This window comes from Gracilinanus agilis, chromosome 5 (assembly GCF_016433145.1).
Source record: "Gracilinanus agilis isolate LMUSP501 chromosome 5, AgileGrace, whole genome shotgun sequence".
Classification (NCBI taxonomy): domain Eukaryota; kingdom Metazoa; phylum Chordata; class Mammalia; order Didelphimorphia; family Didelphidae; genus Gracilinanus; species Gracilinanus agilis.
The window spans coordinates 106,346,124-106,365,697 of NC_058134.1; the positions used below are offsets into that span (position 1 = coordinate 106,346,124).

General features: G+C 41.6%; 1 protein-coding gene and 1 pseudogene across 1 annotated transcript; both read right to left on the bottom strand.

The window, feature by feature from the left end:
• Nucleotides 1-3,651: 3,651 nt before the first annotated feature.
• TMEM139 (transmembrane protein 139) lies at nucleotides 3,652-9,962 on the bottom strand. The gene is made up of 3 exons (XM_044678993.1): nucleotides 9,912-9,962; nucleotides 4,462-4,700; nucleotides 3,652-4,048 (listed from the first exon to the last, which is right to left on the bottom strand). Exons 1-3 carry the CDS (start codon nucleotides 9,960-9,962, stop codon nucleotides 3,652-3,654), a joined length of 687 nt encoding a protein of 228 aa, XP_044534928.1.
• A 3,616-nt stretch (nucleotides 9,963-13,578) lies between these two features.
• LOC123248781 lies at nucleotides 13,579-17,987 on the bottom strand (annotated as a pseudogene).
• Nucleotides 17,988-19,574: the final 1,587 nt, after the last annotated feature.

Below are 19,574 nucleotides of genomic sequence, written 5' to 3' on the forward strand. Positions count from 1 at the left end.
CCTTCCCTTCCCTTCCCTTCCCTTCCCTTCCCTTCCCTTCCCTTCCCTTCCCTTCCCTTCCCTTCCCTTCCCTTCCCTTCCCTTTCCTCCCCCCACCCCCCTTAAAACCCTTACCTTCTGCCTTAGAATCCAAATCAGTCCCAAGACAGAAGAGCAGTAGAGCAGTAAGGGTTAGGCAATCCACATTATGTGATTTGCTCAGTCACACAGGAACTGTCTGAAACCACATTTGACCTCAGGATCTCCCTCTTGGCCTGGCTCTCCATCCAATAAGCCACCTAGTTGCTCCAGCATCAAGGGCATTCTAAGGGAGAGACTGGAGGCAATATGTACTGAACAGTTCAAATCACCACTACCAATATATCCCTGAAAGGGAATAGCAATGTTTCCAACCCAGTGATGACTCCTGGGAAGCAGCCCCTGTGAAGATGCAGCCTGGCAATTCCTCCTATTGGTCTTGCAAACACAGCTGCTAGAGATCTGGAAAAGAAAATTTTTGTCCCCAAAATCCTTGGCACTGTGGAGTAGCAGCACCAGAAACTGATATTTTATTAGTGGAAATGACATTAAAGAAGAGGCATCTGGAGGTAGCTGGGTGACTCAGTGGATTGAGAGCTAGGCCCAGAGATGGGAGGTCCTGGGTTCAAATCTGAAATCATATACTTCCTATGTGACCCTAGGCAAGCCACTTGACCCCCATTGCCCAGCTTTCACCACTATTCTGCCTTTGAACCAATACACAATACTGATTCTAAGACATAAGGAAAGGGAGAAAGAGAAAGAAAGAAAGAGAGAAAGAGGGAGGGAGGGAGGGAGGGAGGGAGGAAAAGAAGGAAGGAAGGAAAGAAGGAAAGAAGAAGCATCTGCTTTGCTGCTGTATCCTGAGGATTATGAGACTTTTCTATCTCACTTGCAGCATTCATATATGTCATCTTCTCCATTAAAATGGAATTCCTAGAAAGCAAGGATTGCCTCATTTTTTCATTTTTCATTTTCATCCTCAGAACTTAGCATATGCTTTATACTAGTAAATATTTAATGAAGGTCTTATTCATTTATCTAGTAAATTAACTTGCCTAATATTATCACAGTCTGGGTTAGAATTCAGGTTTCCTAACTCTCCCATCCTGCCTTTTTTTTTCCTAACTCCCTTTTGATGCAATATGCTGTGCTTTGGTTTGACTTCCTGACTCCAGTTGCGAAGGGCTTATGAATCTGCTAACCTCTGAGCCAAGAACACATAACTTACTAGCCATGATCTTAACAGAAGGCCTCCTCCAACTTCCTTAGGAATAATAATAATAATTGCTCACATCTATGTAGCAATTTACAGTTTCCTTCACTGAAATCCATTGCCTATGAACAATTAATTCTGAGCCACTTAGATGCCCCCTAGATAAATTTTTTAATGCCTCATTAAATCATCTATTATAATTTGTATAGAGTTTATATGTGTATACATATATGGTTTGCAAAGTTCTTAAAAACATCTCATTTGATTTTCACAACAATCATAAAAAGTGGATGCCATTGTTATCCCTGTTTTACATATGGAAAAACTAAGACAGACAGGTTAAATGGCTCATAGCTAGTAAGAATTTGATCTTTGGTTTTCCTGACAAGTCCAGCATTCAGACATCTTTAATTCAATATGTTTAAAACTGAACTCATTTTCTCCCTACATCATAATTCTGTCCCCTTGTCTAAACTTCCCTGTTTAAGTCAAAGGCACCAGCATCCTATCAGGGTTTCAGGTTCATAATCTCAGAACTATTCTAGACTCCTAACCCCAAATATGCAAACATTTACCAAATCTTAGTCCTTTTTGCTTCTAGAGCATTTCTATAACACTGACACAATGTTTGACATCAACATATTCTTCCCTTTCCTATACTCTGTAATCCAGCCAAACCCTATGTCACTCATCTTTCTGTGCCTTATCATTGGCTGCTCCTCATGCTTGGAATGCATTCTCAATTTACCAGCACATCATAATTCCTCTTTTCCTTTAAGTAACTCAGACATTATCTTCTTCAGGAAGACTTTCCTGATACCCCTAAATGCTAGTGCTCTCTCTCCATTACCTTGTATTTAATATATATGTATATAGATGTATTGCATGTATATTTATATATATAATTATGTGTGTATATACTTATACACACAAATTTTATATGCGTGAGTGTATATATGCACACAAATTATATATGTATATATTTATTAACTTGATACTGTATATATTTTCACATGTAGCCTCCTCTATTAGAATATATCCTTATTGCAAGTAGATGTTTTAATCCTTACTTGTATCACCAATGCCTAATATAATGGTACATAGTGGTTAACATATAAATATGTGATTGAGTGAGTGAGTGAGTGGGAGGACAGCATGATAATTAAATCATGATATATTGACATTTACTGTTTACAAAGCACTTTACGTGCTTTTTTCTCATTTGATCTTCATAACGCTGAATTAGTTAACATAAGAAGTATTCTGATTTTAAGAAGGAAGAAACTAAGGCTTTGTCATCTGAGACTTTAAAACTGAATTTAATAAGATGCCATTTAATAGAGTTAAATATAAAGTTGTCCTCATGGCCACAAAAATCAAATAAAGAAGGAAGATATAAGGATTTGGAGTTTTTAAAAAGACATTTAAGAGTCTTAGGGGTCAACAAGTTGCATAAATCAACAGTATGACATAGCAGCCAAAAAAAGTTAATGAAATCTTAGATTAAATTAATGGAAGTAGACTGGACAGAACAAGGAAAGTAATAATTCTCTGTACTCTGCCCTGGTCCATTCACATCTTGAGTATTATGTTTATTTCTGAGTACAATATTTTATGAAGGATAGAGTGAGAAGATTGGGGAAGATGTTAAATGAGTACTAACTGAAGAAATAATGTTTATCTGGGGAAAGAAAAGACTTAGGAAGCATGTTAGGGAGAACATGATGGCTCTCTTGTTAGTGATGCTTTATAAGAAGAAGAATGAGAGGAGTTCTATTTGGTCATAAAGAGAGAAACAATGGGTAGAAATTTGAGAGAAGCAGTTTTTGGCTCTCTAGAAGGAAGAACTTTGTAAACAATGAGAACTGTCCCAAAGTAGAGAGGGCTGCTTCATGAAGTGGATTCCCATTCACCGGAGGTTTTCAAAGAGAAATTGATTGACATCTTGCCAGGGATATCATAAAAAGGATTTCTTCTCATTTAAGGTTGAACTAGCTTACCTCTGTATTCTCTTTCAACTGCAACATTTGGTTATTAGGTGACTTGTCCAAAGTCATACTTGGTGCTAGGAGTTGGGTTTTAAACCCAGTTCCTCCAACTCCTATTCCTTCTTGGGAAATTAGAGGATGACCAGTAGGATATGCAGCAGCCCTGCTTCCCTTTCCTCATGGTTTCACCAGCTACCCCCATCATCCAGCTTTTTGTAGGGGAATGTTAGTTATGGGATGACAATAGGGATAAGCCACTATCATTGCGGGCACAAAGCATGGAGACAAAATAGAGGTGCCAGTCTTATCATAAAGAAGAAGCCACCCTGATGCCCTCTTCCTCTTGCCAGGTACCAGTCCCTGCTCATGTGATCCTGGTGGAAAAAAAACCACTCATTGATTGTTAGATCTTACGTGTTTAGAGAGTTGTCAGTCCTCATAGAATACGCTATCATCATCAAAAACATTGTCATCATTGATATCATGGTGACCAGGTCTGAGCTCATATGCTGGAGGTGGAGTAAGAGGCTCCATACCTGGCAGACTTTGCAATGGTGGTATTTCAGACTCTATTGGGTGTTCTGGAAGCTGGAGATTGTTTGGAGTGCCCAAAGAACCTTCTGTCTGGGTCATTGTACCTTCTGACCTCCTCTGCCTTTCTATGCTGGCTCCTGTGAGTCCTGCCAGATGGTTAGATTCTTCTTCCTGAAGCTGTGAGGGAATCACAGTGCTGTAGGGTGGGGGCTCACCCAAACCTGAGTTGGGGACCTGGATCGACGATACCACAGCTTCCTCATAGTTTGGTACTTCGAAGGCTTCATTGTCCCTGAGAAAGAGATAGACAGGGTCAGTACTTCTGACCAAGTCCTAGAAGATCCTTGGGATTGTCTCACTTCTAAATGATTCCTTTTGCTAGTTCTTCCCCTTTCTGAGCCTACGGTAACAGTTTCCAAATGGGCTCCCCCTATTGTCATCCCATAATCAACATTTCCCTACAAAAAGCTGGACAATGGGAATAGATTGGTAAAATGAAGGGAAAGAGAAGTGGGCCGCTGTATTTCCTTCCCTGCCATTCTCTAAGCTCACAAAGAGAAAGTTTAAAATCCCACTCTTATCACTGGCAATGCCCTTGGCATAGAGAAGCAGGCCACCTGTAGCTGAGACATGTGTGATCAGGGTTGGTGGAAAGTGCCAAAGGCACAGATGTGCCTCCATCCATTCTCATTACCCCTAACTTACCGTGCTGAGCTCAAGGCCCCTGTAGTTTCTCTTCTCATTGCTGGGAGCCCCCATTCCATGAAGCAAGAGAGGAGACAGAGAAAGAGAAGGAATGCACCTATAATGAAGATGAAATGAGCAACAAATATTCCCGGATGCAGGCGAAACACAACAAACCCTATGAGGATGAAGATACAGCACATGAATGCGAATAGCTTTGCTTGGCTCCCCCATGATAGACATGGCAACATTGCCCCTGCCTAGGCTCCTGAAAAAAAGAGAGGCAAAGGAACATTCAGAGACTAGAAGAGCATAGAGAAGGAGAAACTAACAGGATGCTAGAACTATGTTTACCTAGAAATTAATTTTTAACTGTAAATAGTCCTGATAATATGCTTATTTGCTTCTGATGTGCAGAATAAATTGCTTTGAAATGAAAAAGAGAAATAATTGCTATGTCTATACTAGCAGAGTCAGGATGGAGAGAGAAACTTTTGGGAGGGTGGAGGAGAGAAGTGGGAAATGGTGTCAAATATCAGGTGGACCACATTCTGTATTTTTATACTTTTATTAGCAAAGGACTGGGATAGATTTCAGGGGATTCGTAAACTTGGGATAAGAAAAAAATTAGATATTTCTTTTGACTACTCTTTAACTGAAATGTACCAGCCTGCCAAAGGGGGCTATGACACAAAAAAAAGGTTAAGAACTCCTGTTCTGTACCAATCACATTATGGGAGCACAGCAGAAAGCTAAGGATTTGTATGACTAATATTGATGATATAATCAATATCACAGAGAAGGAAATAACCCAGAATTCTTTTCTCTCTCCTGACACTGGGTTAATTGTGTCTACCCTGCTGATTAAACATTTGAGGCTCTGACATTGCCTGGCTGGTACCCCTTGTCTTCTTTCCCCTAGTAAAGTTTTCCTTAGTAGCCCCTATCCTCTCTACCTTCCAGTGCTTTGGACACAGCAGATATTGCCTCAGGCCTCAATGTATACAGGCATCTCTGAAATCTAGGTAAGGGGGTCCGGTGTCTTTACTCTATTGATTCCCTGTAATATTGCCCCCCACACACACACCTCCCACCAACAAAAATGCCAATTTTTCCCTCCCTCTTCCCAGTCTCTGTCCCCTTTGGATGGCTTTGTCATCCCCTTCTGGTCCCATGACTGTCAGGCTCCACCTACCAGGACAAAGCAACCCAGATACTGGGATACATGATAGGGAATCTCAGAAAGAAGTAGGACACAGAAGCCCAAACCCTTTCTCTACCCTCGTCCCCAAATGTGCCTATGCCTCCTTGTTCCAGAATCTTTCTTGAGGTCAGGATCCCTAAGTCTCCACCCAGAATCTAAAACAGAAAACCCTTTCCTTAATGCCTAGGTGGGATCTCAGCCCACTTTGGTATTTTATATCCTCCCCCTCCCCACTCCTACAGCCAAATCCAGGAGCAGCAGAGTTCTTTGGTCAGGGAAAGGGGCCAAGAAAAAGAGATGGTTACCTCCCCCATCCCCCAAGTTAGAGGCTCTCTTCTTTCTTCATCTTCAGCCACCGGGGTCCAGCAGGTAAGTATATCTCCACTTGTCTGGGGCAGTCTCCTCTGAAATCAGGAGGCATTAGGGGAGGAGTCCGCCAGCCCCACCCCTTTCCTCTGCCCCAGTCCCTAAGGTTCTTATCTCTGCTGGAAACCCCTACTTTTTTCCCCTTCTTGAACTCTGACATTCAGCCCCACCTCTGTGTATAGCTTTCCTACCTCCACCTCCACCCTCCAAGAACTTAAATGGGAGTGGCTTCTCCACCTTACCTCCCCAGCTCTTTGCACATAGGGGCAAAGTGTCCTGGATCTCGCAGTAGTCATTCCCTAACTAACTACAATAATCCTGACATGCATGACCTCCAGGTTTCTTGGGTTTAGCCCTTTACAATAGTGAACATTACCTTCTTCAGACAAGGATTGGGGGAATCCAGAGCTCATTCTTTAGTCAATCTGAAGGGAGAAAGAGGGTGGAGTGGGAGAAGCCTGGAGCACTCTGTGCCTTGAGTGCTTGCAGTTCAGACCTAATAAAGAAAAAAAAAGACTCCTTGCACTCCAGGAATGAGGAATGTTGTTGAAGAAACTGGGTTGCAGAAGGCCATATCAGCTTCAAGAAAAATGTCCAATTAATACACTACTGGTGGAGTTGTGAACTGATCCACCCATTCTGGTGGGCAATTTGGAACTATGCCCAAAGGACTTTAAAAGACTGCTTGCCTTTTGATCCAGCATTCACTGCTGGGTTTGTACCCCAAAGAGATCATAGGGAAAAATATGTATACAAAAATATTTATAGCTGTGCTCTTTGTAGTGGAAAACGAGAAGGTGTCCCTCTATTGGGAAATGGCTGAACAAATTGTGGTATATGCTGGTGATGGAATACTATTGTGCTCAAAGAAATAATGAACTGGAGGAATTCCATGTGAACTGGGATGACTTCCAGGAATTGATGCAGAGCAAAAGGAGCAGAACCAGGATAACACTGTACACAGAGACTGATACACTGTGGCACAATAAAATATAATGGACTTCTTTACTGGTAGCAAGGTAATGATCCAGGACAATCCAGAGGAACTTTGAAAAAAAGAATGCTATCCACATTTAGAGAAAGAACTATGGGAACAGAAATGCAGAAGAAAAACATATGATCGATCATGTGGTTTGATAGAGATATGATTGGGGATTTTTACTTTAAATGATTGCTCTATTGAAAATATTAGTAATATGGAAATAGGTTTTGAACAATGATATATGTGTAACCCAGTGGAATTGCTCATCAGCTCTGGGAGGGGGGAGGTAAAAGGAGACAGAAAGAACATGAATCATGTAATGATGGAAAAATATTCTAAATAAATTAATTAAAAAAGAAAAAGAAAGGGCAGCTGGGTAGCTCAGTGGAGTGAGAGTCAGGCCTAGAGACAGGAGGTCCTAGGTTCAAACCCGGCCTCAGCCACTTCCCAGCTGTGTGACCCTGGGCAAGTCACTTGACCCCCATTGCCCACCCTTACCAATCTTCCACCTATGAGACAATACACCCAAGTACAAGGGTTTAAAAAAAAAGAAAAAGAAAAAGAAAAATGTACAGACTTCCAGAGTTAACTATTGTTGGAATGTCTCTCCTCTCCCTTGGTCAGGGTGTATGTCTGAGATATAGGGGAGTAATGATGATGTGATATGATGCAGTGGAAAGAAACCTGAATCTGGAATCAGAAAATTGGATTTGAATCCCATCATAGGATTTGAAGTCTTGCTACTTGGTACCCATGTGACCTTGGAGAAGTGACCATGGGCCTCATTTTCCATCCATAAAATAAATGAGTAAGACCAAATGATGAGTTCTAAGATTCCTCCTACTTCTAAATCTATGATCCTATGATTCTGTCAACCTTTTGGGTTAGTAGATAAACAAGGCAAAGGCTAAGGGAAGTTGAGAGTGTTGGAGAGAACTCGATTGAATTGTGTGTTCTTCCTCACCTCCCAGGCTTCTTATTCCCATAGTAGGAGGTATTTATTGCTGGTCTCTAAGTGGCCACAGGAGGGAATCCTAGGAAAGGGTACTTTGAAGGGTGTGTGTCATCTAAATGAGGCAGAATTAGGGCTGGGTGGGAGATGGAGGGGCTGAGGAGAGGGGAGGCCCATGGAGGGAGGAGGGAGTCAAAGGCCCTAGGAATGGCTGGCTATCATTTTGTGAAATGCTATTCCAGCATAAGGTTTTATTATTTAACAATGTGAGGGGTTCTGATGATCCCTTTCTGTCTCTCTCATGGAATGGGCAATGGGAGAGTTGGGGCTAATACTTCCTTAGCTATTTTTTAAAATAATTTGAAGTAACCAACTGTGCCTTTGTCATTACAAATAGAACAGACTTCCTTCTTACCTCCCTGTGTTCAGAATTCCTATTTCTAAACCCCACTTCCACTTTCCCACCAATTTTTTTTAAATCCTTAACTTCTGTCTTGAATTAATACTAAATGTTGGTTCCACTGTTGAAGAGCAGTAAGGGCGAAGCAATAAGTGTTAAGTGATTTGCCCAGGTCATATACCTAGGAAGTGTTTGAAGATGTATGTGAACCCAGGCCCTCCTATCTCTAGGGAGAAAAAGGGTGGAGTGGGAGAAGACTAGAGCCCTTTGTGCCTTGAATGCTTGCTGTCCACATCTGAATAAAGAAAATAAGACTCCTTGCACTTCAGGAATGAATGAATGTTGATGAAGAAACTGAGATGTAGAGAGGTATATCAGCTTCAGGAAAAAAAGTATAGACTTCCAGAATTAAAGATTGTTTGAAATCATTGGAGTCTCTTTCCTTTTCTTCTCCCAGGAAATTGGTTTTGAATCCCATGATAGGATTTGAGCTACCTAGCTGTTCTATTCCTGACCAATTCTTGACAATCTCTGGTTTACTCATAATCTTCAGGGACTGAGGAGTGGGAGGAGACGGAACAGGACTGGAGAGAAGAAGAAAAGAGAGATTGGCTCATCCCTTCCATGTGTTTGATTCTATACCTCTTTGTTTTGGGGCAACTTGGTTGTTTTATTTTTGTAGGTATATGCTTGTTCATCCTTTTGTAACATTCTTTTGTCTCATCTCATACTGTTCCTTCTTACTATGTTGCAGGGAGGAGGAGACTCCAGAGAAATTGTAGATCTGGGGGCTCTGTGAGTGTGTTTGATTGATGAATGACTGAAGTGACTAAAGGAATGCTTGCTTTTTTTTAAACCCTTACCTTCCATCTTAGAATCAATACTGTGTATTGTTTCCAAGGCAGAAAATCAGTAAGAGAAAGGCAATGAGAGGTGAGTGACTTGCAGAGGGTCACACAGCTAGGAGGTATCTGAGGCTAGTTAAACCTAGGACCTCCCATCTCTAGACCTGGCTCTTAATCCCCTGAGCCAGTGATGGGCAAACTACAGCCTGAGGGCCAGATTAGGGCCCCCTGAAATGTTCAATCTGGCTGTGCAATGTTATTCCTAATCTGACGAATACAATGAGTAGGATACAATACAATGAAATTTAGAAAGAGTTGCCTTAGAAACAGACAGACAGATGAGCATTTCCTTTTCTTTGGCCCCCTCTTTAAAAAGTTTGCCCATCACTGCCCTGAGCCATCCAGCTGCCCCAAGATAATCATTCTTGAATTCAAGGGGATTAGTGTGAAGATCACTGGCCTTGAAATGACTAAGCCCAAGTTGAAACCTAACTCTCCCACTTACAAGTTGCATGACCTTGAACAAGTCACTTAAAAGCAGGGCTCAGTTTCCTCATCTTTAAAGTGAGAGGGATTATCTAACAATCTATGATTGAGTAAATGCAGAGAAAAGTGCAGATGGATTAGGGAGTAGGGGGTAGGAAGTGCCCAGCAAGACTGTCTCTTCTGCCAGGGACCTGACTTGTTTGACCATCTTCATTTCCAGTACCATCTGTTTGTACCTGAGCCTGAAATTTCTCTGTAATTTTGGTCATTCCTCTGACAGTAGCCATCCAGACTCTTCTTCTCATTTTGTAACCTTAGGTAACTTACTTTATCTCTTTGAGCCTCAATTTCTGTGTATGGAAAATAAGAAAGTTGGAGTAGGTGATTTCTCAAGTGCTTTCCAGTCCCAAATCCTATAATTTTATGATATACAGTCATTTATCACATTTATAAACAAGTGAAACAAGGCTAAAATGAATTTCAAGGGCATTCACAACAAGAAAATAAATTTGTGAAAGAGGAGGAGTGTGTGGAAGAATAGAAAGTCCACGATGATATGATTTGAAATAGGTGGATGTAGAGAGGATGAGGATTCTGCTTTAGGTTGATTCTACTTTATTCCAGCACTGGATGTCCTCTTATAAACTACACTATACAAAGTGATCTCAAGGCTCGATATAAGGCTGTACCCTAAGGAAGAAAGCTGCTTGAACCTGACCCTGTTTCTCATTTTTTGTTTATTTCTGTCCCTTAAGTCTCAGCTCCCTTATTCCACAAATACAAGGTTTGTTTGGCTCTTGATCTGTCCTTGACTCCCAGTCACTCCTCAGCCCCATCTCTTGCCCTTGCCTTCAACACAATCACAGAAAGTCAGAATGGGAAGGGAACTCAAAAGCCTTCCAGTACAACCCACTGACTGAAAAACAAAGCTTCTATACCATACCTGGCAAGTGGTCAGCTTGTCTTTGCTTGAAGATTTCCAGTAGAAGCAGATGGCATTATCCTTTGAGATGATCTCTAATTACCCAATCTACAACTTGTTTGTAATTATTTACATGTGGTCTCCCCCATTAGACTTTCCTTTCCTTCCCTTCCCTTCCCTTCCCTTCCCTTCCCAGGGGCTACTTTTTTGGCCTTTCTTAGTTCAATACCTAGCACGTGTTAAGTCGAAACCAATTGCCTGGGACAGGGGTTACACTTAATAAATGCTTGTTGATTGACATCAAGTCCGAATTTCCCTCATTCTATCCTAGGAGAAGTCAAATTGAACAATTCTCATCTCCTTTCTGAATACTTCTAGGTAGCCATTATCTCTTAAATCTTTTCTACAGAATAACCATTTCTAGTAACTTGAGCATATCTTCATATGACAGACATGTTCTCAAGGCTCATTATCTTCCAGATGGCTCTCTTCTATTCAATCTCTGATTTATTAGTATGTTTACTGAAATACACTGACCAGAATTTCAAGCATTATTCTAGTTCACCTTTTGTCTCCAACTATTTTCATGCCTTCAGAAATTAGGAATCTATTTCTGGCTGCTTCCTCTGATAGGTAAGAATGTAGCCTTATCATTTAATAGGAATAGGACCCTGGGCCAACCACTTACCCCTTATTTGCCTCAGTTTCCTCATCAGTAAAATGGGGTAATAATGGCACCTCCTTCCCAGAGGCGTGAGGACCAAATGAAAAAAAAAAAAAAGTAAAGCACTAGGAATAGTCCCTGGTACATAGAAAACACTATTTAATGTTAGCCATAATCATCATCATCTTGCCAAGAACCTGGCCACCACGCCACTTTCTTCAGTCCCCTCTCCAATGGGCCCCTCCTCCCCATCTCTTTCCAATATCTGTGTGTCATCTTCTCCCATTATAATTTAAACTTTTTAAGGACAGGGGCAATCTTGTTTTCATATGCATCCCCAGTGCTTAGCAAGGTACCTGACATATAGCAAAGGCTTAAAATGCTCTTTTCTCTCTATCTGTATTTATCCATTTCCATTTCTCTTTGATTTTTGAGACTTCCTGACTATTCCCCAAATCAATAACTGTTTCTTTACAAGTTACAAATTAATTTCTCTCAACAGAGAAGTTATCTTAACACTTTCTGTGTGGTCACTGTTTCTCTCTAGTTATCACACTCAATATTTTTTCCAGAATTACATTCAGATTCCAGAATCCTTCAGAGATTCCTGAAAGAATGAGTTCTAGAAATACTGTGCAAAATTCCTTTACAGAAAGAATATCTATTGTTTCTGAGGGCAGCCTATTGAAGCTATTGTATAAGGTGTCGTCACAGAGCTGGAAAGTAAAAAAGATACTTATTTTGGAATGGAGGTTGCATCAGGTGACTTCCAATGTTCTTTGCAAAATGATGAATATGAAATAATACAAAAGCCCCCAAATTAGCTAAGTTTCAGGAAAAAATGCTACAAAAAAGGGCTTTTTCCTAGTTATGTTGGAATTTTAACAAGAACAAGGCAGAGTCGCACTGCTTAGGGAGAATATTCTAATACTGGAAGATAAATACTCTTCAAGGAGGACAATAAGGGAAGGCTGACTCAAAAGAATAAATAGTACAATACGGCAACTAGATCCAAGGGTACCCAAGTCTGCAGACCCAGTCAAAAAATAGCCTTATATGCCTTTGGGTCCTTAGACTGTAGATGTGATTGGGTAATTTTTAGGAAAGAAATTCCCAAGTTGGAGCATATACAGAGGAAGAGGGCTAAAATGTTAAGGGGCCTAGAGAGCATATCTTATGGGGATAAATAGAAGGCTGTAGTGATGGTTAGCCTAGACACAAGAAGCTTTAGTGGAAACATGTCATCTATCATCAAGTATTCTATACCATGTATTCTGTAGAAAGGGAATTAGAGCTTTTATTTTTTTATTTAGTGCTGGATGGCAGAGCTAGAAGCAATGAGTGGATATTGGAGAGATAAAGGCTTGAAGTAAAGAAAATGATCTTAAGAATTATCAATATTAAAAAGAAAAATGGGAAGCTTTGGGAGGGAATGGGTTCCCCATTGCCAAGTCTTCAGACCTGGCCGACAACTTATAATATATATTGTAGAGGAAATTTCTGTTTAGGTATGAGTTGCAGTAGTTGGCCTCTGAGGCTTCTCCCAGTCCTGTGATACTATGCTCATATTTCAGTCAGGAGTATGATTCGGTCCCTTTGGCTAAAGGCAAGTCAATTTCCAGCTCATTATTTCTGAGTTCTGGTCACTCCAGAGTCTCCAGCTCATGGCAATGGTTCCCTAAGTACAATCAAATCTCAGGCATAGGGGTAGCTGGGTAGCTCAGTGGATTGAGAGTCAGGCCTAGAGACGAGAGGTTCTAGGTTCAAATCCAGCCTCAGATACTTCCCAGCTGTGTGACCCTGGGCAAGTCACTTGACCCCCATTACCCACCCTTACCACTCTTCCACCTAGGAGCCAATACACAGAAGTTAAGGGTTTAAAAAAAATATATCAGGCATGGCCCAACTCTGGTCTGTATAGTTTTTACACTTCATTAGAGCTGGCCCAATCTCAGGTCCTCTGGCTAACCATAAGAAGTACCAAATGAGTTAGCCTCATGATTGACCAAAGCTAGGATTCTCTGGAAAATTTTTATTTTTAAATTTTAATATTTAAACGCTTGCCTTCCATCTTGGAATCAATGCTGTGTATTGTTTCCAAGGCAGAAGAGTGGTAAGGACTAGGCAATGGGGGTCAAGTGACTGAAGTATCTGAGGTCAGATTTGGACCCAGGACTTCCTGTCTCTAAGCCTGGCTCTCAATCTATTGAGCTACCTAGATGTCTTGAAACAGCCTTTTTATGAACCTGGAGCAGAATAAGTTTTGATGCTGAATCAAAATACAGGAAAAACCCCAAAATAATGATAGACACACAAAAACCTTCCCCAGCAGGCGGTTTATTTTGTTGTAACAATGAAGGGCCCTACCTAAGGCACTTGTGAGCAGAAGGAATAAGACAACCCCAGGGCTGTAAGTTCAGGATGCCATACCACATTTCCTTCAAACATGAGAATATGGGAATGAAGAACCCCGGTATCCTGGATTCCATGTTGGGGACATTGTGGGAAGGGAGGACCTGTTTCCTAGGGTTGGGCAGCTCCTCCTTCTATTCAATTATTTTGAGTTTGCCTTTCAAAGCCTGGGGCACTGGGCCCTGCCACTGTTCCCCTGGATGAAGAAAACCATGCATCTTCTACAGATGGTCCTAAAGGAAGGGAGTCCCTGGGTCCTGGGCAAGCATGCTGCCCATTATTCTCTTCCCTCTTCCCTTCTCTTGCTCAAGGACCCAGGGGAACATTCTTAGTTTCAAGGAGCAGATGGTTTCTCTATATGTTCTATAATACATATGGTTGTCTTACAACAAAGATTGTTTCCACTTTTAAAGACAGAGCCCCATTCCTATTTGAAGTGTCCAGTATAAGGTTTTGCCTCTTGGAAACTTAATAAAAACTTGTCCAAGAATACCTGCTACCTCTAAACCCCTCCTCAGTGGTAAATTTGGCCAGTAGGCAGAGCTGTAGGGCAAGGAATGTTTTAATGATGTTAAGGGAAAGTGACTCCAACTCACCTAGCAGGTAGGCCAGCATCTCCATCCCGTCAGAGCCAAAGAAGAGGCAGGGTTTGTTATCCATGTGGGCCACTATTGTGGGCAGTCCAAAGGCCTGGAGAAAGAGAGATCAGAGTGCAATACAGAAAAAGCAAGGAAGAAGACCTTAAAGGATGGGAGTCAATGCTGACTTAGAATGATGAAGGGAAGTGGAAGTGGGGGGCCAGTATCAGTGCAGATAATAAAGGATCATGCAGGGGATAGGCAAGAGATTCTCTGTCTCTGCCTCTTAACACTGATCCCTCTCTATCTCATCTCTTCTATTCTGAGTCATTTTCTTCCTTTCCTTCTTTTCAGAGGTTGGTGTTGGTGAGGAATGGGAAAGTGTTATCTTGGGAAAGTGGGTTTGCAGGAAGAAATCCTAAGCTTTATAATAGCTCCTTATCCAGTGTCTTCAAGGATCATGGGCTGGTTTGGGGACATAGGAAACAAAGGCTCCTCACCCCATATTTGTAGACTTTATTTGTGTTCTCTCTTAGCTTGTTCTTCACTTCTTCAGTTGAACTCTTTTTCAATAGACTCATAGCCTGCTTTCTAGAAAATCCTGCTTCCTCTGCAGCCTGGTGGGTGGGGAAGGAAAATAGAACAAGTTGAAAAGGAGTGGGAGGGATTCGCTTCTTCTTCTTTTTTTTTTTTTTAAAAGCCTTTACTTTCCTTTTTAGAATCAATACTATGAATTGGTTCCCAGGCAGAAGAGAGGTAAGGACTAAGTGATGGGATTAAAGGACTTGCCCTGGGTCACATATCTAGGGAGTTTGTGATGATAGATTTTGAACCCAGGACCTCCTGTCCTTGGGCATAATTCTTAAACCACTGAGCCATCTAGTTACTCCTGGAGGGATTCATTTCTAAGACTGAATTCATCCTGGTCATGGACCTAAGAAAAGAAAAAAAAATTCTGTTTTTGCTCCTGAAAGAATCCTAAAAACATGCTTATTTCCTTCCACTGGACTTCCAAGCTACTCAGGACCTAAGAGATAATCTAGTCTAACTCCATTTTTTGACAGATAAGAAAACTGAGAACCAGAGTGGAAAAATTACTTGTCCAAAGTCAGAGATTTTGACACAGTGTTACAAAGGTCTCCTAACTCCTCTCTCAGGACTATTCTTTCTAATATTATTTGCTGCCTCCTTTCAAAATATTTCAGTCCAAGGCAGAAGAGTAGTAAGGGTTAGGCAGTGGAAGTTATGTGACTTGTCCAGGGTCACATAGCTCAGAAGTATCTAAGGCCCAATTTGAACCCAGGTCTTCTGACTCCAGGCCTGGCTCTCTATCCACTGTGACACCTAGCTGCCCCTAGATTTGACTCAAGATGGTTAAAGACTGGCTTTTTATTTTAATTCCACAAATAGAACCTGTTGTTTAGATCTGCCTAATGAAAGCTTTCATCATCTTCTTTCTGGCTAAAAGAAAAATCACTGTTTTGAGTTATTCTTATCTGTCTCTCAGACCAATAAATACTACTATTTTCAGCCTTTTAGGGAATTACTTCCAGACTTTCCACGTACATGGCAGGTTGGTTCTTAGATCTTAGAACTTTTAACATGATGAGTGTCCTCTCATCCAAGGAGCTCCTAAATGCCTTCCCTCTCATTGTCTGAGTGTTCCTATACATTTCACTGCCTTTTTCCTTTTTGTGTCACAGAGGACTCTTTTCAGATGAGTTTCAACTAGGATTTCCATTTCACCAGGTAAAGATTTTACTTTGGGTATCTTCTTCCTCCAAGTCCTCTTGGGCTCCACCCTCTAGTCATTTGTGCCCTTCTTCTCAGATACCATATTACCTAGAGCACAATGCTATCTTCCACTTTAAAAAATGACCTTCATTTGTCCTCTAACAACTTCAGACTTCATTTAGGGGAAATAAGGGCAAAGCTGGAATACTTACTGACTGGATGCTCCAGGGTTCTGTGATATCTTCATCCTGGGAGTAACAGATAGAATGCAGAGTTGGGGAGACAAGAAGAATTGACCAGAGAGTATGAGGGGATATATATAGTTATGGATATAGGTACAGGGAAAATATTGATGTTTTAAATATCAATCTGATGGAGTACTATAAAGGTATACAGTCGCAAGAATTGGTTTCATCTACCATCTAGAGGAGGGTAATTTTAGGCAGTTGAACCCAGGAGTTAGGGAGGTGAGATGGATGGGAAATGAGCTTTTCACCCTTGACCAGATGCGCATCCACAACTCTTGGAGACACTTTCTCCAACATCTCAGGGTAGTCTATATGAACAGAAGTGAGGAATCCCATAGCATTCAGGCTCCCTGAAGGAAAGAAGCCAGAGATGGGTGGGGAATGAATAACAATAATAACAAATGAGATTTATAAAACCCTCTAAGGTTTCCAAAGTTCTTTACCACATTTAATCTCATAACAACACTATGAGGTAGAATTTTAGATACTATCATCCCCATTTTCCAGATGAAGAGCTGAGGCTGAGAGAGGTTATATGATCTTTTTTTATGGTCATAACCTGTATTTAGTGTTGAGAGGAAAGATTTGAACCCAGGTTGCTATAGACTTCCAGCCTAGAAACTGGTTTGCTATAGCATACTGACTCTTTCTCTAGATATCATTTCCTCTCTTTCACATATATATGATGTATATTCTATAATTATAAGATATAATTATCATATATTAAATAATATTTTAATATATATAACATGTAAAATTCACTTTCTGCTTTTTCCATTGGTTATCATCTTTTCCCTCTGGGTTCACTGAAATCAAGTGTTCTTATTGCCAGATATCTCTCATATACTCACATTTCTATTTTTCTACAATTCCCTAATTATCCAGACATGTTGATTTAAGCAGCCAAAATTCTTTCCATCTTCAGAACAAGTTTTCTTTACCTCTCAGTACCCCGGAGCCCTTTTAGCCCTGCAGCCTCTTCTTTGGCTCATATTCTTCCTGGTAGGCCCTTGCTCTGTCATAACCCATCTTCACTGCTCTCCTTCCCTCCATTTACTCACACAAACACATAATGTGCCCACCTTTATCTATGAGCACTCCTCAAAGATCCCTGGGAATTTCAATAGGAACTTGACAAAATTTCCCCAAGTACTGGAGTTCATTCTTCATATATTCCTGTTTTTGAAGTTTTTCTAAGTATGAGTTGGGCCCATAATTTCCCTACAGGTGAGTATTTCATTCAATTCTACAAACATCTATTAAATACTTCCTTTGGGCAAGGTAACTTTCTAAGCTGTGGAAATACAAAAAGAAGCAAGTTTTTGTTCTCAAGGAGTTTTCATTCCAGTAGGCCACTGAAGCCTCTGGGGAAAGAACCTCTATATCCAATATACTGGGGAGTTAAGAGAAAAAAAGGTCTTTTTCTAGCTGATGCCGGAAATGTAAGAACCCACAGGGTTCGGATCTTTTGGACTGACCCTTCAAAAAAAATTATTATTTTTTTTAACAACACCTTGGTGGGCACTTGGATTCTCCGGCCACCACACACTTTCTCTTGGTACTCCTCCATACCGGTGTCCGTTATTATGGCTGCCAGGAAACTTGGGCAAAGTTGCAGGCTGATGTTCCAGATGTTCTGATAGCGACACAGGATCTGCTAGGGAAGACCAAAACGACATGAGCTGTGTGTAGACTTTTAGGAGTGTGGAGAGGGGCTTGAAACAGGAGAATTCCTGGTCCTTGGAGCCGGGCATGGGCCACCTGGGGCAAGTGGAGAATCTGTTGATTCAAGTTGGCATAGTCTCTCTTTTTGGTCCCTGCAACCTTATCCAAGTCAGGTCACGTGCCCTGCAGGGATAGGGAACCAGTGTCCTCCCACGGCCAGGTCCTGCCTCTTCCCTCTCATCACTCCGCTGAGTTGTTCCCAAGACATCTAGGGAGGGTGAAACTGTCCTTCAGACGTTGAAACCAGTCCAATGGAGTGGTATGTAGAAAGAGGGAGGAGGAGGCTGCTGTAAAGAAAGTGGGTCAACTTGGGAAAAAGACCCGCAAAGGGAGTGGGGAGTGGGGAACACGATTTCTTGCAGTATTTTCTCCTTTTTTCTTTCCCTCTCCCTCTCCGCTATCTCCTCTCTGGTACCTGTCAGCCCTAATCTCCCTTTCTTCATCTCCCCAACACAAACCCAGGCTCCTCAGTAGCTGGAAGAGTCAGAATTGGTCAAGGACTAACCACTGGCCCGGTGTGCTCCTCCTAGGCTCTAAGCCCTAAGCCCTAAGCCCCCCTCCACGACGTCACCTCAAAGCCTAGCCAAGAATAGGGGCACAGTAGATCGTAGAAGAGATCCAGTTTCCTCGGCAGGCACGACGTAGCTGTAGCTTTGGGGAGCCCCGGAGCTGCACTGCTGCAGCAAGGACACGCTGGTTTTCTCTTGGGAGAAGGGGGTGGGCAGGGATGATCTCTCCCCCTTCTTCCATCCAATAGGCTCCTAGCAGGATCCGCCCAGGAGCTGGGCGACTGTGGTTGGAAGAAACGCGCACGAGCCTAGCAACTAAAGCCTAGGAGGAGGAGCCACGCCGATGGAGCCCCAGGACTCCGGCTACCTCTCGTGGCCGCCCCCGGGGCACTGCGGGAAGTTACCAGCTGGCCAGATGTGTGGAGTGGCAGGGCCGGGCCGGAGCTAGGCGCCCGGGAGCGCTGCTTCAGGTGTCTGCCTTAGGGAGGATGAAGCCTCTTCTACAGCCTCTACGTACAACTGAGAAACGGGGCCATCTTTATGTGACGCTTTTTATTCAATCGAATTCGGTGTTTGCTTGTGATATGATTCTCCTTGCATATTATTGGAGCCAAATGAAGTACTGGTGTGCTTATGCATTCAAAATCATCCACAGGCTAGGTTGGGATCTATTATAATATAGTTTTTTTATTTTTTATTTATTATATTATATTATATTTATGTATATTATATTATAACAAATTATAATTTATTATCATAAATTATAATAATAGTTCTGATATAAAGATATGTGCGTGTCATATAAATAAATGTAAATCCTTTTTTTTAAAAATAATTTTTATTTTTTAGAAAAGTTATTCATTGTTACATGATTCATGTTCTTACTTTCCCCTTCACTCCCCTCCCCATCTTGGCAAGGCGCATTTCCGTTCGTTTTAACATGTGTCATCAGTCAAGACCCATTTTCAAATTGTTGATAGTTGCAATGGTGTGGTCTTTTCAGGTCTACATCCCTAATCATGTCAGCATCAAACTATGTGTTCAAGCAGTTGTTTTTCTTCTGTGTTTCCACTCCTGTAGTTCTTCCTCTGAATGTGGGTAGCGTTC